At 58.3% G+C, this 20,214-nt stretch overlaps 1 protein-coding gene across 1 annotated transcript; it reads left to right on the forward strand.

Moving 5' to 3' along the window:
• Positions 1-237: 237 nt before the first annotated feature.
• On the forward strand, positions 238-20,180 carry MCM5 (minichromosome maintenance complex component 5). The gene is given in 18 exon segments (XM_040637439.1): positions 238-368; positions 579-753; positions 2,259-2,385; positions 2,466-2,594; positions 5,748-5,848; positions 5,850-5,882; positions 7,719-7,874; positions 9,762-9,928; positions 10,255-10,426; positions 11,407-11,518; positions 12,942-13,085; positions 13,449-13,514; positions 13,742-13,918; positions 14,549-14,661; positions 15,794-15,922; positions 16,923-17,065; positions 18,968-19,095; positions 20,026-20,180. Coding segments are annotated over 17 exon segments (2,166 nt in total). The 5' UTR covers positions 238-368; positions 579-586; the 3' UTR covers positions 20,128-20,180.
• The last annotated feature ends 34 nt before the right edge of the window (positions 20,181-20,214 follow it).

Genomic DNA, 20,214 nt, shown 5'->3' on the forward strand with positions numbered 1-20,214 from the left:
CCCTCGCACACGCGCGCAGCTCGGGGCCGAAGGCCGCCCCTCCGCCATCTTTGCGCCCGCGCCGCGCCGCCGCTTCCTCCCGGGTCAGAAGTTTCGCGCCAAATTGTCCGGCCTAGAAAATGGAGCCCGGAAGGAGGCCAGGGACATGACGTCATGCGCCCCGCAGCCAATCGGCTCCGGTGGCCGGCCCGGGAGGCGGTGCTCGCGGGCGCAGAGCGGCCCAATCGCTGGCTGCGGGACCCCGGCCAGCCAATCGGGGCGCAGCGGCCGCGGCGTCCGAACGCCGCGTCTTGTTTTTCCCGCGAAACTCGGCGGCGGAGCGTGGAGGTTCCTGTGTACCCGGGTCCGGGAAGTGCGGGAAAGGGGAGGTGAGACCGGCGGGGCTGGGGGCTGGGGGCGGGGGGCGGCGGGGGAAGGGGAGTGTGCAGGCGTCCGCACTTGAGGGCGCAGCAGGGTGGGCAGGGTCTCTCCTGGGAGGGCTGGGGTCCCCCCCGCCCCGCGTTCGGAGCCGAGCCTCCGGGCATGCGAGCCGAGGCTGCGCGCCGCCGCCCGGCTCCAGCTGTTTGTCCCCGCACCAGGCGCAGTCATGTCGGGCTTCGACGACCCCGGCATCTTCTACAGCGACAGCTTCGGGGGGGACACCGCGGCCGACGAGGGGCAGGCCCGCAAATCGCAGCTGCAGAGGCGCTTCAAGGAGTTCCTGCGGCAGTACCGAGTGGGTACCGACCGCACCGGCTTCACCTTCAAATACAGGTGCGGGATGGGGCGGGCGGGGAGGAGGGGGTCGGCACGCACACCCCCCAGTGGGGAGCAGATGGACCCAGTATGAACCCGCGTCTGCACTCAGAGCCTTTTAGTGTTCTAGAGCACGGATGGGGGCACGGGCCCAGCGAGGGGACGGAGCCTGTCCCAGGTCTGAGGATTTGGGTTCCAGCCGAGCTTCATCCCTGCCGTACTCGTGTGGCATTTGGTTTTGTACATTTTATACCCGAAGTTAACTTTTGAGTGGCCACCTGTTGAGTGGGCCCCTAACGACCATCTAGAACTTCTTGGGCCCTTTGGTTCTTTATCCAGGACTTGTTGCGGTTCATTTGCTTCTTGTTGGTTTCCTGTGTCATGTCTCTGAGGCCTCCTAAACTCAAGTTCTCTGTGTGTGCAAAAGGTGAAGATGGTCGGCAGGATTTATTTCACTTATGCATTCGTTCCAATCTTGCAACTTCTATTGTGTGCCAGCTGTGTGCCAGGCACTGTTCAGGGACTGAGCGACCCACCCAACCCGCTCTTCGTCATTGTCTAACCGAGGCATCGTGCCAAATCCTCGTAGGCTCAGCCTCTATCCCTCCCACCGTAAAATGCAGAGAAGGTGAATTTGTGGGTCCAGGCTTGGGCGTGACCACTTATTAGCCGAGTGACTTCCAAGTAACCGACTCGCTGTGTCATCAGTAAATGGATGTCAGCAATTCTGCCTTCCATTTATTCATGTACCAGCGAACATTGACCATGTGTGTGCCAGGCATTGTGCTAGGCACTGAGATACGAAGATGAAAAGAGAGAGTCATAGGTCAGAGAAGCTCCTAAGTCCGTGGGGGCAAGGCATAGAGGTCAACAGATAAATTACAAGGTGACAGTTCTCCCAAAGGAGGAACATAAAAGAGGAGTGAGGGAGGGCTTCCAGAGGAGCCTGTGTTGACCCTTGGCTGAGAGAAGAGTTTCAGGTGTGGAGGGCATTCCCTATAGGAGCAGTTGCATGTCTGGGTGGAGAGGTATGGGTGGCCTGTTAGAGCAAGGTGTTTTCCGGTTTGGGTCAGTGGTCCCTAAGTGTGTTTTGGGACAAGAGTCCCATGGGATGCTCCGTAAAAAGTCCGTTTGGTGGTTGATAAGACAGACACAGTCTCTGTTATCTGTGGTCTCCAGATTTGAGCTTTGTGGTTTGTTAGTCTCCGGGAGAAAGTAAAAGGCTCCAGGGGGTCCTGCAGGGAAAGAAGGGCGTCTCCCAAACTAACCTGTGGACACAGCCCTGTCTCGAGGGTTGGAGTCTCCCGCAGCCATCTCGTGGGCTGTTTCTATGGAGCTGTTTTTGGAGCATGTCTCTGTGGGCCGCAAGGACCCTCTGCAGGGCTATGTCCCAGAGCCACCTGGAACTCGATAGGTGTTTGGGAAAAGGAGTGGGGGCAGGTTGGGGGTGCAGGCGCCCCTCAGCCAGGGTTGATTTCCTCTTCTCTGTACTCCGCCCCCACCCTGCCACCTGCCCACGCCAGGGATGAGCTCAAGCGCCATTACAATCTGGGGGAGTACTGGGTCGAAGTGGAGATGGAGGACCTGGCCAGCTTCGACGAGGACCTGGCTGACTACTTGTACAAGCAGCCGGCCGAGCACTTGCAGCTGGTGAGTGGGACGCCGTCCCTGAGTCCCCTGGGGCTGGTCCTGCTCTGGTCACCAACAGCTGTCGCCTCCCTCTTCTCCAGCTCGAGGAAGCTGCCAAGGAGGTGGCTGATGAGGTGACCCGGCCCCGGCCTACAGGCGAGGAGGTGCTCCAGGACATCCAGGTCATGCTCAAGTCGGATGCCAGCCCGTCCAGCATTCGTAGCCTCAAGGTGGGTCCGCTTAGGCCAGTGGGAGGGTGACAGTGGCTGCTGCACGGTGCATAGGAGCTTCAGACACAGGCAGACTTGAGTGCCAGCTGTGTGACCCTGAGCAGCTCACTCAATCTCTGAGCCCGTTTCTTCCTCTGTAAAATTAACTCATTGAAAAGTGAGCTCCTCCTGTGGGCAAGGCATTGAGTTGGGTCATGGAGAAACAATGTTGAACTAAACGACTGCTCCTGTTCTTGTGGACTTTATATCCCCTCCCCCCCAGGGGTGTGTGTGTGTGTGTGTGTGTGTGTGCGCGCGCGTGTGGAGGGCACCCGAGTAAACCAGTGAATGTCACTCGTAATGGTTGTAGATGACTGTAGGTGCAGTGGAAGAAATCAGGGGGGTGGCCCCCTGGGAAAGACAGAGAAGGCTTCCTTGGTGGAGAACAACCCGAGCGGGCAGATAGCTGGGAGAGCATTCCAGGGAGGCCGGGTATAGCCCATGTGTGGCCTCAGTGGCAGGGAAGGCGTGGTATATGTCCAAGGCCATGTTGAAGGACAGCCAGCGTGGCTAAAGAGTGGTTGGGAAGCAGGAGCACTTGGCAGAGCCAGTCTGTCAACCAGGTGTTTGTTTTCTTAAAGATTTTATTTACTTATTTGAGAGAGTGCGCAAGCAAGCTTGAATGCAGGGGATGGAGCAAGGGAGAGGGACAAGCGGACTCCCCACTCGGCTTGGAGCCCGAAGCGGGGCCGGGTCATGACCTGAGCCAAAACCAGGAGTCGGTTATCCAGCCAGCCGAGCCACCCAGGGGTGCCCCGGGTATTTATTTGTTTTAGTCAACAAATACTGAAGGCTGGTATGCTCCAGGTGCTGGGCTAGACCCTGACTATAAGCAGACAGGACTTGCTTCTCAAGGAGCTTATGGTGGGAGAGATAGGTAAGGGACATTGAGATGGCTTCAGGAGCCGTGTATAGTCGTGAAGAAAAGAGAAGAACAAGGTAAACATGACAGTGGCCGAGGGACGTGGATGGTGGTCAGTAGAGGCCTCTGAGGAAGTGATGTTGGAGTGCGTCTGAGTGATGCAGCATCAGCCTCGTGACAGCCCAAGGGAAGAGCNTTCCAGGCTCAAGGAGAAGCAGGTGCAAAGGCACTGAGGTGGGGACAGTGGCATCTTCCAAGGAATAAGAGGAAGCCAGTGTGGCCAGATCCCAGTGAGCGTGAGGCCTGGGGGAAAGGAAGAGGGAGGGGGGAAGAGGCCAGAGGGCCAGGGCCTTTCCAGCCATGGGAAGGAGCTTGGATTCTGTAAGAAGCACAGTAGGAAAACAGATGTTTAAGTAGAATGGGCTGAATCCATTTGCAAACCATCCCTCTGGCTGCCATGTGGAGAACTGATAGAATAGCAGGAGAGCAGTGAGCAGGAAGTGCTGATGGTCAGGACGCTGGTGGTTGTCATAGGGCTGTTGTTAGAGTCTGGGGAAGTGATGTGCGTGCCTGTGTGCGGCCCGCTCTGCAGTGGGGCCTGAGTGTCACCCATTTGGCTAATGGCACCTCCTGGTCATGCGTTGCACCCACAGGGCCGTGCTCTGGTCTTTGCTTGCATCCCCACATCCTGCAGCTCTCTTGGGGCCCCTGTCAAGCCTTCTGATGGCAGGTCTGTTCCAGAAGCAGGGCGGTGGGCTCTGGAACTTGTCAGCTTTATCTCTATTCCCAGCACCAAGGAGGGGCTCCATGCTGATGTTTGGAATCAAGCTCAGGGTCACGTGTTTGCTTCTCTGTGGAAGTGGCGCTGGATCTGTTTTGTGGGGGCAACTGTTTTCGTGAGGGAGCCAAGCTTCAGCTCCCCCCAGGGACACGCTTCCTACTCTCAGACTTGTGGGAGGACACAGTGAACGGCTTGCTTTAGGTGATGGTTTTCCTGTGATGGGGAGGAGCCCTCTCTAGAAGGATCACTTGTCAGGATGGCTTGGCGGGGCTGAGGCAGCCCCCGTCCCCCTTCGGGATTCTGGAGTGCCAGGATACCTGCAGCTTTATAGCTCGTGTTCTAAAACACGTGCTCCCTGGTGGCCCCAGCAGTTCAGTGTCCCCGGGTCATGGCGGGCACATGTGCCCTTACGTACCACAGGGGGGGCCAGCGTCCTTCCTTCTCCGCCCCCCGTGTCCCAGGCTGCGGAGGGGGTGCCGGCGTGAACCTGTAGCCTGCCCGTCCCAGAGGAGCCACTGGGAACGGGAAGAAAGTGATAAAAGGAACTTCTCTTGTTTTTTGTTTTGGCTTATGGAAAATTACACACGGAGATGGAATAGTGTAATGAATTTCATGTACTTTCACCTGGGTTTAAAGGGTAACATGTTGGCTTTTTTGCCATTTCTTTTCCTTCCTTCCTTTCCTTCCTCTCTCTCTCTTTCTTCTTTTTCTTTTCTTTTCTTTTCTTTTCTTTCCTTTCCTTTCCTTTTTCCTTCCTTCCTTCCTTCCTCCCTCCCTCCCTCCCTCCCTCCCTCCCTTCCTTCCTTATTTGAGAGAGGGAGAGTGAGAAGCAGACTTTTTGCTGAGCAGAGAGCCTGATGTGGGACTCGATCCAAGGACCCTGAGATCATGACCCAAGCCGAAGGCAGGATGCTCAACTGACTGAGCCACCCAGGCACCCTGCTATTTTTTTTCTTTTTCTTTTTCTTTTTTTTTTTTTGGAGGGGGGTGGTTAAGTATTTTAATTTCATTTTTTTAAAAGATTTTGTTTATGCGAGAGAAAGAGTGCACATGCACGAACAGGGGAAGGGGCAGAGGGAGAGGGAGAAGCAGACTCTCCCTGTCGCATACGGAGCCTGATATGGGGCTTCATCCCAGGACCCCGAGATCATGGCCTGAGTTGAAGTCAGACACTTAACTGACTGAGCCTCCCAGGCACCCTTCCTAAGTTTTAAGTAAATTGCAGAAGTGCCACGTTGTCCCTAAATACTTTAGCATGCATTAGAAAAAGAGATTTTCTAGAAAGTGTTTTGTTTTCTTAATTAAGTAGACTCCATGCCCAGTATGGGGCTTGAACACAAGACCTGGAGATCAAGAGTCACATGCTCTTCGACTGAGCCAGCCAGGAGCCCCAGAAAAGGAGATTTTCATCCCAATCTCCGCTACGCCTGTGTCCCTTTAACCAACCACCCTCTCTATGGCTCTGTTGCAGTCGGACATGATGTCGCACCTGGTGAAGATCCCTGGCATCATCATCTCGGCGTCCGGGGTCCGCGCCAAGGCCACCCGCATCTCCATCCAGTGCCGGAGCTGCCGAGGGCTATGCCCTGCCTCGGAAGTGCAACACGTGAGTGGGCCTTGCGGCTGGGCCGGGGGTGACGTGGGGGGAGACGGGAAGGGCGAGGACCAGCCGGTGCGCCGGGGCTCCAGGGCGGTGTCCTCCGTTGGCGAGCTCTGTCCCTGCCAGTACGCCCAGACAGCCTTTGGGGAACCTGGGGTTGGGAGGGAAAAGCCATATAGGGGAATGAGTCTGTCTGGAGTCTTCTGAAGCCACCTGGCTTGCCGGAGCAGCTGGCCCGGGAACACGGCACGCTCGTGCATTCGCACATTGTCGCTGACCGCATTTGCAGTGCAGGGGCAGAGAGTCTTTGGCCTCTTGGCCCCTGAAACTGAATGTTTACTCTCTGGCCCCGTACAGGAAATGATCTCCACCCCTGATCTGAAGGGCCTGCCCCCTCTCTCAGGCTGCTCCTCGGCCTCTGCTGGTCCCCCTCGGCTTCCTGACCTAAATGTTGCAGTTCCTGGGGCTTAGCTCTGCTGCTGCTTTTCTGCATTCGCTCCCTGGGTGATCTCAGGCTTTCAGTGCGGTCCACGTGCAGAGGACGCTCACACGTGCGTCTCCCCTGAGCTCTAGGGTCGGATCTGGCTGCCGGCTGGATGTCCCCATGTAGGTGTCCAGTGGATGTTACAGATTGAACGTGCCCCACGCAGACCTGACCTCCGTCGCACCCCCAGATCTGCCCTTCTGCAGCCCCTCCCCTGCACCCCAGATGGAAGTGCAATCTTTTCAGGCGCTCAGGCCCAAGTCCTTGGTCTCAGTGTTTCCTCCTCCTTGCATGTGGACAACCGGCAAGTCCTATTGGCTCTGCTCCTAGGAGTGCACGTAGAGAATCCGACCCTTTCTTAGCACCTGGCACTGCTGCCTTGCTCCATGCTGGTGTTCTCTCTCACCTGGAGTGGTGCTCCCCCGAGCCCATCCTCGTCCCCCAGTCTGTTCCTGCAGCTGGTGGAGAGGACTCTTTGCCCTGCAGGTGCCCTTCATGTCACCGAAAGTCAGGTGCTGTCCTGGCCTGCATGGCCCTCCATGGTCCTCCTCCCTCTCTCTAGGCTCAGCCTCACTGCCTCCCTCCTGTTCCTGGGATCGCTGAGCACACTTCTGGCATAGGGCCTTTGAACGTGCTGTTTCCTCTGCCCTCCACAGTCCTCGGTCTCCCTTCTGTCAGCTTTCTCTTATGTCACCTCCCAAAGGTTCCTCCATCTTACACTCCGTGCACGCGTACCTGGCTACTCTTCCCCACCTACCCGACAGCATGGGGCACTGCCGTCATTCTGTCATGCAGCCATTTGCCAGCTGGCTTTTTCAGTCTCGCCTGACCCCTGACTAGAACGTGAGCTCTATAAGAGCAGGGACTTCTGTTCCCTGCTGTGTCCCTGGCCTGTAGGAAGGCGTCGGGCACGTGGATGCTTTGCAGGAGCATGGCTGTGACGGTTGAACTATGACTTCATTATGTGGAAGTAAAAAGAGGCCTAGACCCTGAGAACGGTCTCTAGGTGCCCAGACCCTCACCGAGAGATCCTGGGATTTGAGTGGGTGTTTCATAAGGTCATTGGTGATTTGGTCCCTCTACCTGTGGGGACACTGAGATCCTCATGGGCGTTGAGAGTATGACTTGTCTCGTCCCATAAGTTAATGGAGGAGCCAGGCCTGGAGCAGACCTCCCCGCTCCTGATCTGGTTCATGGTCCCCCCCACAGCTGCATTCCTTTTAAGGGCCTTATCCAGCTTGTTCCAGAGACTCTCAACTGGCTACTGGCCGGATCTTGTCCCCGACTCCTTGGATGGACTCCCTGGGCTTCGGGTTCTCGGGGGAGCTCTGGTGACCCTTTCTCTTCCCACCATGCAGGGATCAGGCCGGGCGCCCCAAATGCCCACTGGACCCATATTTTATCATGCCTGACAAGTGCAAGTGTGTGGACTTCCAGACCCTCAAGCTGCAGGAGCTGCCTGACGCGGTGCCTCATGGCGAGATGCCCAGACACATGCAGCTCTACTGCGACAGGTGAGGCGGGCTGGGGGTGGGCATCCACGCGGGAGGGTGGCCCTGGCTGAGGCCCGGTGAGCGTGGTGGGAGGAGAGGATGGCTTGTTCTGGAACACTTGTTCCCTGGAATGCTGGTGCTTCCCATACAGTTTCGCTTGCTCCGTCTTTCCAGAATCTGCAAAGGCTTGTGTCCCCCGCTGTGCAGTTCCAGAGCCCCCTGGAGCTCTGAGAGGCTGACTGGCTTCGTGTGCTTTGAGCCCGGGCCCTTCCTGGAGAGTCCCTGCAGCTTGGAGAGCCTCTGCCAGCCCCCCTGCCCTGCCCGCGCCCTGGGCTTTCTGATAACGTTCTTCCTTGGGACAGTTGGGAAGGAGGAGAGGTGCTCAGTTAGAGTCTGGTTCCCTCGTGGCCACCTGGGAGGAAGGCTTGGAGATGTGAGCTGCGTTCCTCACTTGGGCTTGCACACCTGGATGTGCATGCAGGTGTTCTGTGCTGCGAGTTTTTCTGAGGAGTGGATCCGTAGGTTTTGTTAACTTGGTCAGTGACGGTGGAAACTTGTAGGAGGCCGACTGGAGCAAGTTACGTGAGCTGGCGAAGGCTCAGTTTGTTCAGCAGTAAAATGGGCGTAATGACTGTCCTTAATTTCTAGTTGGGCTGCTGGGAGATGTTAATTGGAAAATGAATGTGTTTTGTACAGGTCCTTAAAGATTTTGTTTATTTATTTGAGAGAGATGGAGAGAGAGAATGAGCGGTAGGGAGGGGCAGAGGGAGAGAGAGAGAAGCAGACTCCCCGCTGAGCGGGAAGCCCGACATGGGCCCAATCCCAGGACCCAGAGATCATGACCTGAGTCGAAGGCAGACACTTAACCGGCTGAGGCACCCAGGCGCCCCTGTATGAGTTAAGTATTTGGTGTCCATTCGGTTATTCTCCAGGCATTCTGATCCAGACTTAAGAGGTGGTGTTTGGGAAAGCGCGTATGGGAGGCTCAGTCAGTTACTTAAGTGATCGACTCCTGATTTCGGCTCAGGTCATGATCTCAGGATCGTGAGATTGAGTCCCGCATTGGGCTCCGTGCTGGGCGTGGAGCCTGCTTAAGATATTCTCTTTCCCTCTCTCTCCAAAATAAAGAAGAAAAAAAAAAGCGGTGCATGGGAAGGGGCGCCCTAGAATGCTCTCAAGGCCATGACTGCGACTCTGCTTTATGGGAGGTGACTCCGGCACGTAAAGCACGTTTGGGTCTGTTTCCTCACTTGATCCCACGACAGTTGAGCAGGTCCGATCACTTTATCACTGCCCCCCGCTTTCGCCAAGCTCAGAGAGGTGTGGTGACTTCACTGAGGTCACACAGCTTCTAAGTGGTAGAGTGAAGATATATGTCCCCGTGTCCCCCTGCACCACACTGGTTCTCACTGGAGCGACTCCTTGTTTCAGTGTCTTAGTTTTGAGAAGGGGACGTGGACGTCCAGGGGCAGGAGGTGCCCAAGCTTGTGGAGCTCCGAAGAGGCAGAAATGGGGGAGAGGCCCTTGCAGAGAGGCTGGGGGCCTGAGGAAGGCTTCCCCCGAGGTGGCCGAGAGGAGCCCCATGGCGAGTCTGGCAGCAGATAAGATGGCAGTGGGGCTTCTGAAGCCTGGGATGGGCTAGCGCGAGCCTCCCCTGTGGCCCCAGCCAGCAGAGCAAATGAACCCTTGAGGGCAGGGAAGGGTCAGGCCACCACCACGACCAAGGGTGCTCAGTGCTGTCTGTCCTGTGGGCAGCTGAGTCCTGCGTGCTTGGAGTGGGGGCCCTGGGGGAAGGAGAGGTCTGGAGTACCAGTGCTCAGGTGGACCGTGAGTGTTACAGGGTGGGTGAGAGGGTCAGGGACTCACTCACTCTCCTCTCTGTCTCTCCTTCCCCCCCCGTCTCCTCAGGTACCTGTGTGACAAGGTCGTCCCGGGGAACAGGGTCACCATCATGGGCATCTACTCCATCAAGAAGTTTGGCCTGACCTCCAGCAGGGGCCGCGACAGGGTGGGTGTGGGCATCCGGAGCTCCTACATCCGTGTGCTGGGCATCCAGGTGGACACAGATGGCTCTGGTGAGTTGGCTTTGGGGCCCCGGCTGTGCTGTATCCTGGACCGAGCCCCTGCCATCTCGCCCCGAGGTGATGGTTGGGCCTCCTGCTGTCCCTGTCTCCACCCTTCCCAGTGGCCCCCAAGGGCCTCTGTCATCTGGCACTCTAGCTCCTCAGACGCGCCTTCCCCTCACTCACTGGACTGCAAGCACAGGCCCACTCCTGATGGGGAGTCTTGGGGTGTCTCTCCTCAGGCTTATGCCATCCAGGCTCTGAGGTCCTTCCCTGCAGGGGTCACTGACTGGGCTGGCCAGGGTCGGCCTCACACAGCATTCACATTCCTCACCCAGGCCGCAGCTTTGCCGGGGCCGTGACCCCCCAGGAAGAGGAGGAGTTCCGGCGCCTGGCCGCCCTCCCCAATGTCTACGAGGTCATCTCCAAGAGCATCGCTCCGTCCATCTTCGGGGGCACAGACATGAAGAAGGCCATTGCCTGCCTGCTATTTGGGGGCTCCCGGAAGAGGTGGGGGTCCAGTCCCGCCATACCTGGGGAGGGGACGGGTGACTTGGCCCATAGGAGGATAGCCGTCGATGGTCAGGATTTGAATGTTCTCATTTTCCTGGGTCCCTCAGCCTTGCCTGCTACTCCCAGGCCCCTTCGCCAGCTCCCAGGCTTGCTGTCAGCTGGCTAGTGGCTAATCCATGCTCTCCTACCTGGAGGGATCCCCTCACTCGAGCTGGGGTGGACTGGGGGAGGGGGGCTAGCAGGTGCAGTGGGGAGAGCTCTGGGCTGGGGGTCTGGAGACCAGAGATTAAATCTGTTTTGCTGCTTATTTCCTGTGTGACCTTGGGTGAGAGACCCCATCTCTCTGGACCCAAGTTTCCATGGGGACAGGACAGGTGAGAACCCAGCCCTTGCAGGACAGCACGTGTCCTCTTGAAACTAGAAAGTAGCAGAGCTAGGGAAGATAACATTACCAGCAGCTACCACTTACTGGGGTCTCACTATACACCTGGCTTTCTTGCAAGCGCTTTTGTGTGTCTGACACCTGGCCAGTCCTCACAGTCACCCTCAGAGGAAGCTCTGACCAAGCCCACTTTGGAGGTGAGGAAGTTGAGGCACGAAGAGCTAAAGGGACTTGCTGAGAGGCACATCAGCGGGGCCCGGATCCTGTCCATCCGGTGTCTGTCACACTGTGCTGCCCATGGGCTGCTGGGGCCCCCCTTTCCTTTCCAGCCACGAGGGCTGTCTGATCAGACACTTACCAATTGTGCACCTGCCCTTAGTGCTGTGTCCTTGGCTGTCCCTGGCCTGGAGGCAAGCTCTCTCCTCCATCGTTACCACGGGTGAGGCTAGGGGATATGGTTGTGAATGAGGGTCCCGCCCCAGAGCTCCTGCCTGTCTGCAGCTCAGGCTCGCGATGCGGGTTGTGAGGCTGACTGCCAGCTCGCCCTGTGACCAGCCTGAGTCCCAGCCTGGCCCACCTGCCCGTCCTCCCCCAGGCTCCCCGATGGACTCACCCGCCGAGGAGACATCAACCTGCTGATGCTGGGGGACCCGGGGACAGCCAAGTCCCAGCTGCTGAAGTTTGTGGAGAAGTGCTCTCCCATCGGGGTGAGTGCCTGGGACACGCCGCTCTGCTCGGCCGCTGCCTTAGGAAGGCAGGCTGTAGACAGGGCCACCCGGTGCCTGGGCCTTCCTTGGCGGACCAGCTCACCAGAATCTCTTCCTTGTGCCTCTTGGCTGCGGTCAGGACAGCACAGAGTGGAGGAAGGCGACTGATGGGGGTGGGGCGGTTTGGGGTGGCAGGTGGAGTGTGGCCAGAGAGGCGGCATGGGCTTGCGGTCTCAGCCTGGCCGGTAGCTAGCTGGCCGTGGACCTTGAGCAAGTTGCCTCGTCTCCCTGAGACTCCGTTTATCCACCCACTAAGTCGTGACATTGGTCATCGCACGAAGATCAAGGGCCAGGCACTGTTCACAGCCCATTGTGTACTGGCCTCATGCTCTGCTCCCTGTGCGGTGGGTGCTGTGACCCCTTTTAAGGAGGAGGAAGCTGGGGTACAGAATAGCTCAGTCTTGCCCAGGGTCCCTCAGTGAGTAAGTGGGAGCGCAGGGATTTGAGCCCGAGTGTGTGGTAGGCGGGGTCCTCTGTGCAGTGATCAGTGGGTCTGATTTGAGCCCGAGTGTGTGGTAGGCGGGGTCCTCTGTGCAGTGATCAGTGGGTCTGATTTGAGCCCGAGTGTGTGGTAGGCGGGGTCCTCTGTGCAGTGATCAGTAGGGTCTGGGGGCTCAGAGTGGGGGAAGATGACCCGCGGGACAGGGTTGTGCGGGGGGAGGTGTGGTCTGGGGGGAGATAAGAAGTGCCAGGCGTTCATGCCACAGCCACGTGATAGAAACACACGTGTGCTACTGTCTGAGCCACGGGGGTGGTTTCCAGTTTTCTGGTAGCCCTGGTAAAAACTTAAAGGAGCAGGTGAGTTTAATTTTAATATTTTATCCCAAGTGTTACTGTTTTAGCCTGTGGCTTAATATAAAAAACACCACGGCATGCTTGACGTTCGCTTTCGTTAGCACTTAAGTTTGAAAGCGTGTGTATTTTATATTCTTAAGCCGACCTCACGCCGGACCTGCCACGGTGGCAGCTTGTGGCACGCGGATCTGTACAAAGATGACGGGACTGGGGAGGGGGAAGCTTTTTCTTAGCAGTCAAGAGTCCCCATCCCAGCCTTGAGACCTCCTGGACGTGTGGCCTCTCCTCTGGGCCTCAGTTTGCTCATCTGTGAGCCGGGCCCCCAAGCGCTGCTTCTTAGGGCTGTGGTGGGGCTCAGGTGGCCGTGGATGTGGACAGCCCCTGGTGGAGAACCTCCCGTCCAGGCTGGTGCCGGGGCGGCCTTCCGACCCAAACAGAGGAGCACGGGTTCTGTTCTGCAGCTAGCTTTGATGCGTGACCTTGGGCGAGCCCCGTCAGTCTGGGCCCTGGAGTCTGTGGGGTCAGGGCCTGGAGCTGGGTCGTGTCCTGACAGCTCCCCCACCCCCAGGTGTACACCTCTGGGAAAGGCAGCAGTGCGGCCGGCCTGACAGCCTCGGTGATGAGGGATCCCTCGTCCCGGAACTTCATCATGGAAGGCGGAGCCATGGTGCTGGCTGATGGTGGGGTCGTCTGTATTGACGAGTTCGACAAGGTGGGTCTGACGGGGAGGTGGTGGCCGAAAGGTCGGTGGCACCTCATGGTCATGGGGCTGGAGGCGTGGCCTTCTGGGCTCAGACAGCAGAAACCACCTCTGACTCGGACACTGGTGTTAGGTCCTGGGCCTGTCACTAGAGAGAAGTAGTTGAAGCTCTCTGAGCCTTAGTTTCCCCATCTGGAGAGTGGGGACAGGAGAGCCAAGCCCACATGGCTCACTGTCACCAGGGCGAGAGGCCGCCTACTCCTGCCGTGGGCCGGGCTGAGTCGGGACTTGGGACTGGTCGGCACTGTAGTTTTCCTACCGCCCCGCTGTCCCGCTCCCTCGCCTGGGTCTCACAGACGTTTCTGCCCCACACAGATGCGGGAAGACGACCGAGTGGCAATCCACGAGGCCATGGAGCAGCAGACCATCTCTATAGCTAAGGTGAGCGGCTGCCGTCCAGCCTGGCCCAGCCACGCGGAGGGTGCTGGCCCGGGGCTGCGATCCGGCCCCAGCCTCAGGCTGCTTGAAGCAACCCGGGCTGGAGCTCATTTGCCCGTTTGCCCGGTCTCTGCTGGCGGCAGCACTCGGCCTGTGCACGTGTATGCCCGGGGGAGACATGTGCCCCGGTTCTCATCTCTGTCATCTGCTCCCCTCCTCCTGCCTCTCAGGCTGGGATCACCACCACCCTCAACTCCCGCTGCTCCGTCCTGGCTGCCGCCAACTCGGTGTTCGGTCGCTGGGATGAGACGAAGGGCGAGGACAACATCGATTTTATGCCCACCATCTTGTCCCGCTTTGACATGATCTTCATCGTCAAGGATGAGCACAACGAGGAGAGGGATGTGGTGCGTCAGGAGCTGGCTGGGGCCATGGGAGCCAGGCCTGCGGTCCTGGGGGGAGGGTAAACAAAGGGCTTGGCCCAAAGTCCTGCCTGTCAGACCTGCCTGTAGGCGGGCAGCCCCAGGGGCGTGGCGTGGCTGTGGCCCGCAGAGAACGCTGGACTAGGGGTCCGGAGTCTTGCCTCCTGCTGGGGCTGTCCTGTACAGTTGGGTAAATCATTCGCTCCCTGGGCTCAGCACCTTGTATACGAGACAAGGGAGTTGACCTTTGCAAGTGATAGAACCCCAGCTCTGGTCAGAACGTCTCTGGAAGGAACAGAACGGCTTATGTAATGGACAAGCCTAGAGGTGTGAGGCCCATCGGATCCGGGGCTTGCTGTCACCAGAGCCCTCTGTTTCTGCCCCTCTGCTCGGCCTCGCTTGCTGGAGGCTTCTTCTTAGGCAGCTGCAGATTAGGCCCCGGCAGCTGTGGGATTTTGTCTAATCAGCTCATAGCTCACAAGGAAAGAGGGGGCCGCCTCCTTTCTATGAGTACTGGCTCTGCCTGCTCCCCGCTCCCTGCCTGTCAACTTCGTTGTTGGTACCCAGGCTCGGGAGAGCCTGTGGGCTGACCCAGGGTCCCCTTTGTCCCCCCAGATGCTGGCCAAACACGTCATCACTCTGCATGTGAGTGCACTGACCCAGACCCAGGCCGTGGAGGGTGAGGTCGACCTGGCCAAGCTGAAGAAGTTCATTGCCTACTGCCGAGCGTGAGTCCTGCACGCGGGCCCTGTGGAAGTGGGGTGGCCCGGCTTTCCTGCCGTGGGAGAGAACCCTGAAGCCTGGGCCTGCTTCTCACTCAGGGTGCCTGAGATGAGGCCCTTCTTAGGGTTTTGGCTCTGCTCCTTTCTGACCTTGTACAGGTCACTCTGTGGCTCTTGGCCTCAGTTTCCCCATTACTAAAACGAGTGTGTAGGACCTAGAAGGTCTTGCAGACCCCCGGGACTCTCCCGTGCAGGGAGGCAGTGCAGTGCAGACATCGTGGACGTGGGCTCTGGGTAATGTCCACCCCCACTGTGTGACCTAGGGCAAGTCGGTTGACCTCTGAGCCTCGCTTTCCCTGGACTGGTGTGGCCTAGGGTATTCGTGAGGACCGCATGGGTGATTGAGAGCTTGGCAGAGCCCTGCACCGAGGAGTCATTCAGGAAACGGCAGCTGCGCCTTCTAGTCTTGTTTCTCTCACAGAAAGCCAATAATAGTCATCACGTGTATAGTCACTGGTCTGTGCCAGGCGTTCCTGAGTGTTTCACGTGCAAATGAGCTTTCGCCCTGTCCCGATGCCTTTGCGGGTGCTGTAGTAAGCAGCAGGTGGGACTGAGGCAGAGAAGTGGAGGGAAAGTAGGGTTAGGTGACGCGTTCAAGGTCCTAAGTGGGAGGTAGCAGAGCGAGGATTTGAACTCAAGTACCTGGCTCTAGGGGCTGTGCTGTTAAGTCTGGTGCTAAGAACCTGCACATGGCCTCAGTTTCTCTTGGAGGTAAAACCTGAGGGCAGGGGAATCTTCGTGGGCCCCTCCATGGGGAAGTGAGGCGCTGTAGTCAGATGGGTCTCGAACTCACCCCCTCCATTGGTGTGCTGAGCAGTGCAGTGCCCAGCAGTCCTGGGTCCTCGTCACGGTTCTGAGCTCCTTCTGGCCCCGTCCTCGGGCTTGGCCCCAGGTGTGTCTTGCCCCACCTCAGTGCTTCCCTCCTTCTGGCCTCTGTCCTCTCGTCCTCAGGATGAGGGTGAGATTAGGTGATATAAGCATTTCCCTGAATCAAAGACTGTCTCTTGGCTGGGGGACACGGTGGGTGCCCCCAGATTCCTTCCTGGCCTCACGCTAGCTGCTCCTTACCGTCCTGCAGGAGATGTGGCCCCCGGCTGTCGGCAGAGGCCGCAGAGAAGCTGAAGAACCGGTATATCATCATGCGGAGCGGAGCCCGTCAGCATGAGAGGGACAGTGACCGCCGCTCCAACATCCCCATCACCGTGCGGTGAGCGGGCGCGGGCGGGCCGGGTGCGGGAGGGCCGGACGGGCTTCGGTTTACAAAGCAGGGTGTGCCCAGCCAGCCCGGGCCCAGGGTCACCCCTTGCTGACCACAGTGCAGGCCCGTAGTATGGGCTGTTAGTCAGGGAGGCTTTTGGGAGTAGAAACAGTGGCCTCTCTCATTCTGTGTATTTCTTGGCTTATTTTAAGGTTGGGAAAACTTGGAATCCTGTTTTGTGAATTTTGTCTGGCTTCCCTCATTGCAGGGAAGGCTGCGGGTGCGGGAAGGGTCCAGTCATGGGAGTTACGAGACCTGGGTCCTAGACTCTGGCCCACTGTGTGACTGCAGGGAAACTGCTTTTCTTCTCTGGACCTCCAGTTTTCAGAGTTCTTAACTCCTCATTCTTGTGAGTTTATACAGTGGAGAATAGTGATTAGGAGCTTGGCCCTACCTGGGCTGCCTCCTGCCTCTAGCACTGAGGAGTTAGAAGTGAATTTGGCTGTGTGTAATAGAAAACCCAAATAAAGTAGAGTAAGCAAATTGGAAGTTTGTTTCTCTCTCATGTAAAAACGTTTGAGGGTAGGTGGTCCAGGACTGATGTGATGGCTCCTCAGAGTCATTGGCAGCTCAGGCTCATCCTCATAGTCCAAGATGGCTGCTGGAACTTCAGCCCTCACCTCTGCATTCCAGGTGACAGGAAAGGAAGGAGAAGGAGGGCCTATGTTTTCAGGACATTTCCTGAAATCCCCACAAAACATTTGAACTTAGAACTAAGGCCACACCTTAGTCACATGGACACATCTAGATGTGGGAGAGGCTGGGAAATGTCTTTAGCTGGGTGCCACATGCTGGAGTCGACATTGGTTCCATGACTGAGGAGGAAAGGGAGATGGATCATGGGGACCGCAGGCAGTCTCCCCCGTGGCCTTCCTACGTTGGGCAGGCACCTCCCTGACATGGCGCAGGGCGGGACGTGAGCTGAGGCCACCCCGTCGCCCCCGTGCAGGCAGTTGGAGGCCATCGTGCGCATCGCGGAGGCCCTCAGCAAGATGAAACTGCAGCCCTTCGCCACAGAGGCCGACGTGGAGGAGGCTCTGCGGCTCTTCCAGGTGTCCACGCTGGACGCGGCCTTGTCCGGCACTCTGTCAGGTGAGCAGACGCGGGCACGTGGGCTTGGTGGGTCCCGGCTCGGGGGCCCCCGGGGCCCGGGCAGCATCCCGGAGGCCTGGAGCGTTCGTCGCTTCTGTGCGGTTGTGCAGCGTCTCTGAGCTTCCTCTGGGCGGTCAGCCGCCTTCCCCGTTCTCCCTGCCCAGCCATCTTCCTCACAGATGAGAACCAGCAGCTTCTCTTCCAGACGCTCGAACACAGCCCTCGTGACCCCGTTAATTGTTAAGGACTGTAACTTTGTCATTGTCTGAGAACGGTAGCACTCCTGCTTGTGAGCTCAGCCATTCTGAGCGCTTCCAAAGCTCTTTCCCTCATGGACTTCCAGCTGCCGTCCAGAAGCCAGCTGGGCCCTTAGAAATAAGATGGACACTCAGAGGCCTTCTCGTGGTGCCAGCCTGGCCTGTCGCGTAGCTTGACCCTTAGCCAGTGTGGGTCAAACCACTGTCAGTCCCACTGCCTGTTTCAGCTTCAGTCCTCCAGCAGATTGTTCTGGAGCACAGACTGTGTGCCAGGGTCTCCTGGGATAGATTCATTCCTTCCCCCAGTGGGGTGTGGTATTTACCAGATGCTGTTCCAGGTGTTGGGGTGTAAGAGGGAACAGATTTCCATGTCCCTGCCTTGTGGGCCTCTCCTTCTAAGCGGGGGGAGAGACAGCAAAGGCAGATAGATCAGGTTTAGGCAGTCAAAAGTGGAGGGGGAGCGGCAGGGGGATTCTGACAGGCCAGATATATTGGAGGAGGATAGGATGCCTCCCCATCAGGGGGGTGGTCAGGACGGCCTCTCTGAGGAGGTGACATTATAGAGGCAGTGGTGTGAGAGAACATAAGGCTCTGTGTGTTGGGGAGGTGGTGGTAAAGAACTCTCTAGGCAGAGGGAAGGCTCAGCGTCGTGCCTCTAAGGAGGGAGCAGGTTTGGCGGGTTCGAGGGCCAGTGGGGCTGGTACCTGGGGTGGTGGAAGGGGCCTGATCACCCCCACCCTCCCCTTGGCGAAGGCTGTCTCCGCCTAGGAGGGGATTTCTGTCCCGTGAGACATTTGCTAATGGAGAGCTCTCTGGGATGCTGATGCATGGAGGTCAGGTGTGATTTGGGACAGTGGAATTGGATTTGGGCCTTGTAGGCTGTGTAGACCCCTTTCAACCTGGAGCCTTGAAAGCCGTCCCAGTGGCTTTGCTGGCCATGCCCCACCCTCTCCTTAGCTGAAACCCCCAGGCATCTGTGGGCCTTGGTCAGCGGGAGAGACTCACCCAGCAGTAGGAGGGGAAAGTCAGGAGCCTCCCGCTTGCCTGGGCTCCTTGGGGGCAGCCTGGCCCCCCTCCTGTGTTGCTGGTGGCTTCAGCTCTCTGAGCTCTGCTTCTCCTGGAACTTTGTCCCTGCTGCCTGACAAGCCAGATGGGGTCCACGTGTAACCAGCATTCTCACAAAGTCAGCTGCTGTCCCTCCTCAGAGCCCTCCACTGGCCTCTCCTCCAGAATCAAAGCAAAACTCGTGCCATGGCCTGTGGCTCCGACCTGACCCCTGGTCTCTGGCCTGGCCACGTCCCTAGCCCCTGGACTGGTTTTTGAGGGAAGTCAGGTTTCTACCTCCACGCCTTTGCACCTGCCATTCCCTCTGGCTGGAGCATCCTTCCGCACAGGTGTGCCTCGGCCCCTGCCTTCAGGGCTCTGCTGAGCCATCTGCTCAGGCCTGCACTGTCCCCGCATGCTGTTCCCCTTCTTCGGGGTGTTTCTTCTTCTTCTTCTCGTTTTGTTTTTTTTCTTTTTTTAAGTTTTTCTGATCCATCTTCCTTGGTTCAGGGGCCTTGTCTGTCCATCCCTCCATCCCACCATGGGCAGACTGAGATCCTTGGCACCCTGTTCCCACCCAGCTGTCCCCCTCTGCCCACAGGGGTGGAGGGCTTTACCAGCCAGGAGGACCAGGAGCTGCTGAGCCGCATCGAGAAGCAGCTGAAGCGCCGCTTTGCCATCGGCTCCCAGGTGTCCGAGCATAGCATCATCCAGGACTTCACCAAGCAGGTGGGCCTTCCCTGGGGCCTGGCAGCAGGGCCGGGGGTGCTCTTGCTGGCTCCCGTAGCCTGCTTCCCACCCGCCCGGCAGCTGTGGCCTGTGGCTCAGCAGACAGGCCTGGGAAGGGGACGGGGCAGCTGTTCCTTGTCCTGGACCTGTTCCTGTCATTTGTGCCCTAGGGAGTGCTTCAGTCTGGGGAGGGGAAGGTTTTCTGTCCCGTTAGGGGAGAGGATGGGGGGGGGTTTGGTGTTCTGGTAAAACCACAGCCAGGCTCCCCCAGCCCTTACCATTGATCCCTTCCCCCACTGCCTGGGTTTTATGGGGTTGGGGGCGGGGGCAGAGCCAGGAGGCTGAGCCGTCTTGCTCATGGAGGACAATGCTCCTGACCCCAGAGAGAGGAGTGAGGCTTTCTAGATGCTGTGGAGAACCTGTGGTCTTTACGAACCACCGGAACAGTCCATCAGTTTCTGGTTTGAGCTCCTCTTCGGGTACGTCGTCTTGCTTCAGCCTTTAGAGCAGTGTCCCCCGGTAGGTGGGGGCACGCCCATTCTGTAGGCGAGCAGACCGAGGCTTAGAGAGGTTTAGGGTGTCAGGAGCTTGGGTTCTGGAGTCAGATGGACTCTGTTGAAGTCCCAGCTCTGCCACTTAATTGCTGTGTGACTTTGAGCGAGCGACTTCACCTCTTTGGGCCTCAGCTCCTGCCTTGAAACATGGGAGGAAGAGGGAGAGGGAGTTGACGTGCAGAACAGAGCCTTGCAGGTCCTAGGTGCTCAGGGCGTTTGAGCTCTTAGGAGCCACGGAGATGGGGGGTGAAGGTCTTTTCTAAACCGGAACATTCTCTGGGAGCAGGGAGGATAGGAGGGCCGGGCGGGTGAGCCAGCGGGGTGCTCTGGGGTCCCCTCGGGAGGCATGCTCCTGCATCTGGCCTTCTGTCTGCAGAAATACCCGGAGCACGCCATCCACAAGGTCCTGCAGCTCATGTTACGGCGGGGCGAGATCCAGCACCGCATGCAGCGCAAGGTCCTGTACCGCCTCAAGTGATGCGCCTCCAGGCCTCCTACGCCTCCCGCCCCGCACTCTGCCGCCCCCCCCCCCCCCCCCCCCCCCCCCCCCCCCCCCCCCCCCCCC

Source organism: Ursus maritimus, unplaced genomic scaffold (genome assembly GCF_017311325.1).
Source record: "Ursus maritimus isolate PB19 unplaced genomic scaffold, ASM1731132v1 scaffold_21, whole genome shotgun sequence".
NCBI classification, from domain to species: Eukaryota; Metazoa; Chordata; class Mammalia; order Carnivora; family Ursidae; genus Ursus; species Ursus maritimus.